The sequence below is a fragment of the Stegastes partitus genome, unplaced genomic scaffold (genome assembly GCF_000690725.1).
Source record: "Stegastes partitus isolate 25-593 unplaced genomic scaffold, Stegastes_partitus-1.0.2 Scaffold508, whole genome shotgun sequence".
Lineage (NCBI taxonomy): Eukaryota > Metazoa > Chordata > Actinopteri > Pomacentridae > Stegastes > Stegastes partitus.
The window spans coordinates 47,487-56,483 of record NW_007578239.1 but is presented as its reverse complement, the minus strand read 5'-3'; the positions used below and the strand labels follow the sequence as shown (position 1 = coordinate 56,483).

General features: G+C 41.6%; 2 protein-coding genes across 2 annotated transcripts in view; one reads left to right on the top strand and one right to left on the bottom strand.

Annotated features, from left to right (window-relative positions):
• Positions 1-2,830, top strand: part of LOC103361499 (GTPase IMAP family member 7-like) — a 10,129-nt gene extending 7,299 nt beyond the window's left edge. The window contains exon 4 of the mRNA XM_008287592.1: positions 2,822-2,830. Coding sequence (XP_008285814.1) covers positions 2,822-2,830 — 9 coding nt within the window. The remainder of the gene's footprint in view (positions 1-2,821) is intronic.
• Positions 2,831-4,170: 1,340 nt separating this feature from the next.
• On the bottom strand, positions 4,171-8,333 carry LOC103361485 (keratin, type I cytoskeletal 13-like). Its single transcript, XM_008287570.1, has 8 exons — positions 7,835-8,333; positions 6,780-6,862; positions 6,170-6,326; positions 5,476-5,637; positions 5,268-5,393; positions 5,110-5,184; positions 4,876-5,015; positions 4,171-4,411 (listed from the first exon to the last, which is right to left on the bottom strand). Exons 1-8 carry the CDS (start codon positions 8,288-8,290, stop codon positions 4,273-4,275), a joined length of 1,338 nt encoding a protein of 445 aa, XP_008285792.1. The 5' UTR covers positions 8,291-8,333; the 3' UTR covers positions 4,171-4,272.
• Positions 8,334-8,997: the final 664 nt, after the last annotated feature.

Sequence of the window (8,997 nt, the reverse complement as noted above, 5' to 3'; positions counted from 1 at the left end):
GCAGAAAGATCCTGAGTGTCCTAACTGGAATGTGATGGGATGCATGATGGGAAATCTGGTGATTCTCTGGAACCTTGTCAGCAGTAAATTTGTTAAAACTCATTCTAAAGTAGACATTTAAAGCTGAATTAAATCTGCCGTGTTAACTTTCTGTTAGAAACCAACGACAGAAACACCACCAGAGCTTATTTCAGCAGAAAAGATGATTCTGGACAATGTTAGTTTAACAAAACACAACTTCTGGGACATTTGGAGGAAGTGAAAATATTTCTATAAAGTAGAGACATTTTTAGTGAGGATGGGATCTTCTGGAAAATGTGGGGCACAGTCTTACATGGAGGGTGTAAAAAAAGAAAAGTAAATAGGGTGTCACTGAAAATGCAAAACATCATCTCTGGGACATTTTAGAAACAACAAAATGTATACACCTGCTGTTAAAATTAGTTTTCCCCAGCAGTTTTGAAAGACAGTGAAGAAAGAAGATGTGATGTGAAGCAAGAAAGCTGCAGCTGCCAGAAACCTCAGTTTTAAATAAAGTTTTCATTAAGAGTGATGGGACAAGGACGACCAGCAGGGGGCAGCAGCGTCACTCACCTGGATCTGTAGGAGAGCTCACCCCATCTGCTGGATCTCAGCGCTGCATTCCATACAGTGGATCATAGCATCTTATTACAGAGACTGAAACGTGTTGTTGGACTTGAAGGAACTGCACTAAATTTGTTTAAATCATATTTATCAGACAGATTCCAGTTTGTTCATGTTAATGATGATTCTTCCACCCACAGTAGAGTTAGTGATGGAGTTCCACAGGTTTCTATGTTAGAACCAATGTTATTTACTGCGTACATGCTTCCCGTAGGCAGTATTATTAGGAAGCACTGCATAAATATCTATTGTGATGCAGATGACACCCAGTTATATCTATCTGTGGAGCCAAATGAAACCAATCAGTTGGTCTAAACTCCAAGCATGTTTGAAGGACATAAAGGCCTGGATGACCTGTAATTTTCTTCATTTAAATCCAGAAAAAAACAAGGTTATTGTATTTGGCCCTAAACATCTCAGAACCCACTGTCTAACCAGATAGCTTCTCTCGATGGCATCGCCTTGGCCTCCAGTCCTACTGTAAAGAACCTTGGAGTTATTTTTGACTAGGACATGTTCAATACACATATAAAGCAAGTCTGCAGGACGGCCTTCTTTCATCTACGTAATATTGTAAAAATCAGGAACATCCTGTCTCACAGTGATGCTGAGAATCTAGTCCATGTATTTATAACTTCTAGACTGGACTCTTGTAATTCCTTATTATCAGGATGTCCCAATAATTCTCTCAAAAACCTCCAGCTGATCCAAAATGCTGCAGCCAGAGTTCTGACAGGAACCACTAAGAGAGATCATGTTTCTCCTGTATTAGTTTCTCTTCATTGGCTCCCTGTAAAATCCTGCTTCTAACATATAAAACTCTTTATGACCAGCTCCATCTTACCTTGAAAACCTTATTGTACCGCATCATCCCAACAAAGCCCAGACTGCAGGTCTACTTGTGGTTCCCAGAGTTTCCAGAAGAAGAATGGGAGGCAGAGCCTTCAGTTATCAGCTCCTCTGTCGTGGAATCAGTTCTTAGTTTGGGTTCTGGAGGCAGACACCATCTCTACTTTTAAGATTAGGCTTAAAACTTTCCTCTTTGATAAAGCTGATAGTTGGGGCTGCTCAGGATCACCTGAACTGTCCCTTAGTTATGCTGCTGTAGGTCTAGACTGCCGGGGGACTACCATGATGCACTGGGCTCCTATCCTCTACTCTCCCCCTCTTTCTTCCATACAGTTACAGTACGTATGGAATTATGTTGTAAATCCCCCCCCCCAAAAAAAGTGGTAAACAACTCAGAGTATGTTTTATATTTTAGATTATTCAAAGTATCCTCCTTATGCTTTGATGACAGCGTTGCACAGTCTTGGCATTCTCTCAGTCAGCTTCATGAGGTCGTCTCCTGGATGGTTTTCCAACAGTCTTGAAGGACTTCCCAGAGGTGCTGAGCACTTGTTGGCTGCTTTCCTTCACTCTGTGGTCCAACTCATCCCAAACCATCTGAACTGGGTTTAGGTCGGGTGATTGTGGAGGCCAGGTCATCTGACGCAGCACTCCATCACTTTCCTTCTTGGTCAAACAGCCCTTATGTAGCCTGGAGGTGTGTTTGGGCTCATTGTCTTGTTGAAAAACAAATGATGGTCCCAGTAAGTGCGAACCAGATGGCTGCAGAATGCTGTGGTATCCATGCCAGTTAAGTGTGCCTTGAATTTTGAATAAATCACCAACAGTGTCACCAGCAAAGCACCCCAGGACCATCATACCTCCTCCTCCATGCTTCACAGTGGGAACCACACAGGCAGAAACCATCCACTCACGTTCTCTATGTCTCACAAAGACAAGGTGGTTGGAACCAAAAATCTCATCAGACCAAAGTACAGATTTCCATCAGTCTAATGTCCATTCCTTGTGTTTCTACATAAGACTGCAGGTTTACATACAAACACGTCTCTTCTTCTTGTTCATCCTCAGTCGTGGCTTCTTTGCAGCGATTCAACCATGAAGGCCTGATTGATGCAGTCTCCTCTGAGCAGTTGATGTTGACATTTGTCTGCTACTTGAACTCTGTGAAGAATTTGTGTGGGCTTTCATCTGAGGTGCTGTTAATTTGTGGTTTCTGAGGCTGGTAGCTCTGCAGCAGAGGTAACTCTTGGTCTCCCTTTCCTGGGGTGGTCCTCATGAGAGCCAGTTTCATCAAAGCGTTTTTGTGACTGTTCTTGAAATTTTCCAGATCGACTGAACTTCATGTCTGAAAGTAATGATGGACTGCTGTTTCTCTTTACTGGGTTGGGTGGTTCTCGTCATACTGTGGATTACAACAATAGTCAAATATGGCTATCCGCTGTGTATTAACCCTACCTCTGCACAACTCAGCTGATGGTTTCAAACATATTAAGAAGGCAAGTAATTCCGCAAATTGACTCTTGACAAGGCAAACCTGTTCATTCAAAACCATTTGTTTTGTTATGTTAAGCGCTGTGAGATGACGTAAGTTGTGAATTTGCACTATGTAAATACATTTGAATTGAACTGAATTGAAATTATATAACATACATACAACACACATACTGTAAGGAAAAAAACATGTATAATGTAGGACATATATGTTTTTAAAATGCAGCTGTGCAGTTTTTGCAAAATATGAACCACGGAAATCTGCAAATGTTCAGTATGATGCATAAAAGCATTGAATGTGAGAATGTGTTCATGTAATGCATTAGTTTATGCTAATATCAACAGTCCAACTAATATTAGCCATGTTTAATTTTAGCACTTTTAGAAGTAAAACCAACTTACCTAAGCTAAAACCAAATCTTTAAGCTAATATCTAGTTATTTAAGTTAATCTCAACGGTCGTTACAGCTAATATTAGCCTTTAAGCAAACTAGCATAGCTTAAGCTAAGCGGTTGATGATTGTAGCAGTAATTTTAACAGTGTAGACATGACTGTTTGCTAACCTTCAGTAGCTATATCATTACTATTAGCTTTTGCCTTTTATACTTTTAGTAGTATATCCATAATGTGTCAATATGGCTTTTGTATTTATTGTTATAACCAGTTTCCACTCAACTAATTGATCCATTTGCCAACATCTTTGACCAATTACCTATTACTGTTTTTTTTTTTTTTTAAATTGACACCGTTATCACTGTTATAGCCATTAACTTTAGCCAAGTAAGTATTTTAGCCATTTGTCAATATTTTTTTACCACTTGTCCATTACCTTTGCCTAATTTTCAATTGGTTAGAGGTTACTTAAACTTTAATTGGTGAGGTTGTTTTTTTTTTTGTAATCCTACAACTAATATGGGTAGTTTACACTGATATCAATAGTTAACGCTAATATCAGTAGTTTAAGTAAAAATCGATAGTTGTGTAAATTAATTTTAGCCATTGCTTAAAGTTTAATCAGCTATTTAGGTTAAAATGTCATAAAGATAACAGTTAAAGCTAATATAGGCAGTTAATGTAATAGCAACAGCTGTTTAAGCTAAAATCAACAGTGGTTTAAGTTAATATCAGTTTTAATGAATATCAAACAGCGTTCAAGCAGGTAAAATGACAACAAACATACAAAGTTTTTATTTGGACTCTCGTTTTATTGTCAGGTCACATTCTCTGACCATGAGAAAACAGAGAAAAGATTTTGACTGTCTGTCAACATCTACAGCTGCTTAGCTTCACTGGTAGGAGGAGGAGGCTGAAGTGGAGGAGGAAGAAGTGGAAACCACCTTCCCATCAACCACCTCCTGCACCACTGTCACCACCCGCCTGGTGGTGCTTGACGAGGAAGTGCTTGACACGGAACTGCTGGTGGTGCTGTAAACCAATCACAAGACAGAAGAGCTTAGTGTCGGCAACATCTGTTAGCTTTGGTTTTAGCCGTTACACCTCTCACCTGTTGATTTTTAGAAATTGTTGAGGTTAATATCGACAGCTAAGCAAATACCAGCAGCTGTCTAAGCTAATATCAGCAGTGGTTTAAGCTAGTACCAATGGTTATTTTAGCTAATTCTAGCAGCTTTTTAGGTTAATATCAGCAGATGTTAAAGCTAATATCAGCAGTTTTCTAAGCTCATATAAATAGACATCTAAGCTAATATCAACAGCTGTTTAGGCTAACATCAGGGACTACTTAAGTTAATATCAATAATTGTTTAGGCTCACATCCACAGCTGTTTAATCTAACCTCAGCAGCTGTTTAAGCTAACGTCGGCAGCAGTTTTAGCTTTGATGCAGGTGATGCTGAGGCCCAATCAGAAAACAGAACAGCTGAGTCTCACCTCTCTCCGTCCAGCAGCCTCCTGTATTCGGCGATCTCCAACTCCAGCCTGGTCTTGATGTCCAGCAGCATTTTGTACTCCTGTCCCTGCCTCTCCAGGTCGGCCCTCAGCTGCACCAGCTGCTCCTCCAAGGACGTCACCTGAAGGCCGAGCACAGAAACATTCACAGGTGAGATCAGCTGAGATAGCTCCACTGCTTAGCTTCCTGAAACAAACAGGAGGTCAGTGTCTCACCTGCATCTGGTACCCAGACAGCTGCATGGAGTAGCGGCTTTGTGTCTCAGCCAGCGTCCCCTCCAGCGATGCTTTCTGCACAGGGAAAAATAAATCAGTTTTCCAAACACTGTTCATACCTGAAGATCAGAGGTGTCTAATGCTCATGGGACACTTACCAAACCCAGCAAAGACTGTAGCTCAATCTCCAGAGACTGTAGTGTACGTTTGACCTCTGTGATCTCTGAGCGGGATGTCTGTAGGGTGACGGTCTGAGTGACCACCTCTTTGTTCAGAGCTTCTTTCTGCAGGAAAATCACACCTGTTCAGTTCACATGTAGACACTCAGGTGAGCTGTGTGTCAGCGATAACATGTCATGATGGTACCTTTGACTCGAACCAGCACTCCAGGTCCTTCTGGTTCTTGGCAGCAACAGTCTCGTAGTGTTCTCTGATCTCAGCCATGACCTTGCTGAGGTCCTCCTGAGGAGCAGCGTCCACCTCCACATGGACTTGGCCGCTCATCTGGGAGCGCATGGCCAGCAGCTCCTGCAACCAACAACCAATGTAAGACTGACGTGCCTTTACAAACCCACAGTTGTTCAAGTTCAGGGCGAAATCTAAAGATCATTTTCATCGAATATTTGATTTCCCAGAGTTCATTGAAAGTTATTGTTTCGTCTGAAACCAAAAAGTTTTCAGACAGCTGCTGTTTAAGCTTATATCAACAATTTCAGCTAATAAGTCAACTTATATCAACACCTGTTTAAGCTAATATCAGAAATTTCGGCTAATAACAGTTATTTAAGCTAATATCTGCAGTTGTTTAAGTTAGCATCAGCAGTTCTTTAAGCGAAAGTCAACAGTTGTTCAAGCTAACGCCGCGAGCTGTTGATGCTAACATTAATAATTATTTAGACCAATTTGGTTGATGAAATAATCACCTAAACAGTATCAGTTCCAGTCAAGTCATACCGTGAACATGGTCATTAATTCAGAATAAAATTAATTTTGAAACTGCAGATGTAATCATCAATCAATCAATCAGATTTTTTGCATTGATTATTTTGGGCGCGCTCACCTCCTCGTGGTTCTTCTTGAGGAAGATCAGCTCCTCCTTCAGGCCTTCGATCTGCATCTCCAAGTCGGTTCTGGCCAGTGTGAGTTCGTCCAGAACCCTCCTGAGCCCGGCGATGTCGGCCTCCACCGACTGACGCATGGCCAGTTCGTTCTCGTACCTGCAGGGGGCGATAGAGGCAGGTGGACTTAGTGTCAGAATCAGTTAACATCTGATCAAGTTTAAATGAAGCTTTCAATAACTTTATCAGGCTATATAAAGTTTGATCAGATTTATTTGACATCTAAAGTTTGCTCAGGTTAAGCTCGGATCAGTTCATTTAAAAGTTTAAAGTTTGACCCGATTGATCTAAGGCTTGATGAGGTTACTTTAAGGTCTCGTCAGTATTATACATTATTATATAACACCTGACCAGGTTATCTTATGTTTGATCAGGGTTTTTAAGCTCGGATCTGGTTTATTTAAGATCTGACTCCTCCTCCTGCTACCTTAACCCCGCCTCTGTCACGATGACCCCGCCTCCTCTTGTATTACAGTAACTTCTTCTGTATTACTTGCTGTACTACAGTAACTCCTCCTGCCTCCTGTCTGCTCCAGTTTTTTTTGGACTCACTTGGTTCTGAAGTCATCAGCAGCCAGGCGGGCGTTGTCGATGCTCAGATGGACGGAGCCGTTCAGCCTGATGGCGGCCTGAATCTAGAAAAACAGAAAGCACATCATCCATCACCTCAGTGCACTAATACTGAAGTACTGAATGTTTCTGACGCTGTTACAAATATATTAGCATATATTATTATCAATCAAGAGAAAATGGATTCTTCTAGTCCAGTATTTAAACCCAGTGCAGAATTTTTTCTTGTACTGATTTTTTCATGTTTCCAAAACTGCGTAAAATCAGAAATCTGTGGTTAAAAATGCTGCAAAAAATTGTACAAATAGAACCCAGCTGAGAGAGAAGCAGCTTTGCTTCGAGCAAAAACTGACAAATATTGTGAGAAGTGAGTCTCCTTTGCACTGCAATAAAAAAAAATCTTGTTAAAAAAAAGGTGAAAGTGAAAGTTCAAAAAATATTTTCCATTTTTAAATTCTTGACATGCATGATTTTTCTTTCAATTAACAAAAAACAAACAAAAAACATCAACTTATTGTGGATTTAAATGAAGATGTATTTAATGCTTACACATTGTGAACGGATGAATTATCATTTTAAATATTTGTTTTCTGTGATTTTATGAGATATTATCTGTAAGTTAACAAAAAAGTGAAAAATGCAAAATTCAATACAATAAACTTTAAAATTGTTTCTACAGTGTAGTGTCAGTTTTTGCACATTGAATTAATGCTACATCTTTTCTTGCAGTGCAGTTTTAATTTTTTTTCCGTAAAATGCTAAAGCAGCTGCATTCCTGGATTTTTACAAAATCTAGAAACAGTTTTTGGACAAATTTTGAGTCAATTTTACACAATCTGAAAAATCTTTGAGTCAATTTGGGCATGTTTTTGTCATTTGCCTTTTCTAGTTGTGTAAAGTGCAGCAGCTTTTTGCTGAAGTTCTTTGGGTTAATTAACCAATGAATCAGTTTCCTGTGACCTGGAACCTACAGAATCTTCAGCAAATGACGGAGGTGACGATTGGATGCAGGATGAGGAGGTTTTTTTTTTCTTTACCTTCGCAGTGAGGTCTCCGATGGTGACGAAGAAGGCGCTGTAGTCGCGGGTGGCTGGTCCAACCTTGCTCTCCACAAACTGCCTGATCTTCAGCTCCAGCTCGGCGTTGGCCTTCTCCAGCGAGCGCACCTTGGCCAGGTAGGTGGCCAGACGGTCGTTCAGGTTCTGCATGGCGAACTTCTCGTTGCCGATCACGCTGTCTTCGCTGCCGGACACGCTGTAGCTCATGGAGGAGTAGCCGCCGCTGCCACCCATGTTGAAGCCTCCTCCACCCATGTTGAAGCCTCCTCCACCCATGGTGGATGAGGAGATGCGGACCCCTGATCTTCCAGCGCCGCCGTACACGCTGCTGGCCCGGCCTGCTCGTATGCTGCTGGCCCGGCCTGGTCCCATGCTGCTGCCCAGCATGGAGCCGCTGGAGCTCGTGACGACCCTGGTGGAGCTTTGGGAGAACATGGTGGATGCTGCTGCTGCTGCTGTGGAGTTGACACAGAGGAGAGTGAGGAGCTCAGAGACTCGCCTCCTTTTAAAGCCAAAGAGCCGCCCATCACTCAGCGAGCACCCGGCCAGGTATGCAACCGCAGGGGAGGTCGGGCCAGGCGTGGCAGGGATGGTCAGGGAAATATGCAACCTTTTCACTCTGTCACACTGATGGAGGGTTTGTGTCAGTGCCAGAGGATAAGGCCTCCCAGCGACCTTTACACGACGAGCAGGTTATATAAGCTGCAAAATCTCCAACGCCTAAAGACATTTGCTGCAGGAAAAGCTTTCACCGGCAGCCTCGCAAACCTAAGATAACTCCTGAGGAATGAGGTGTGGGTGTGTAAATACCATCGATCGTAGGTGAATGTTAATGTTAGCTCATGAAAGTCCACATCCTGTGTAATTAAAATGCATCTAGTTTGACGCTTCTGTCACACAAACGGGAGAGTCGGTAGGTTTCTAAATGAGAGCATTTGTTCAGGACGACTTACAGATTTTCAATAACAAAAGCATGTGCAGGCGTGACAAAAACATTTTGGAAAATGATTCAATATCAAAAATTTTTAAAAAGGTATGTTAAAGTTGAAAGTTTTGTCCAGAGGGACTCAGAATTTCTCCGAAACCAAATTGACCCAAACTTGTGCAAAATGACCGATTTGTCAAAACGTCAGAAATCGAGG

Bases quoted from the DNA above. Each gene is read 5' to 3' on its own strand.
- LOC103361485 (XM_008287570.1), bottom strand. From the start codon at position 8,290: ATGTTCTCCCAAAGCTCCACCAGGGTCGTCACGAGCTCCAGCGGCTCC. The intron at 6,327-6,779 runs GTGAGTCCAAAA...CGCCCCCTGCAG, and splicing joins GCTGATGACTTCAGAACCAA to GTACGAGAACGAACTGGCCA. The intron at 5,185-5,267 runs GTAAGTGTCCCA...TTCCCTGTGCAG, and splicing joins TACAGTCTTTGCTGGGTTTG to AAAGCATCGCTGGAGGGGAC.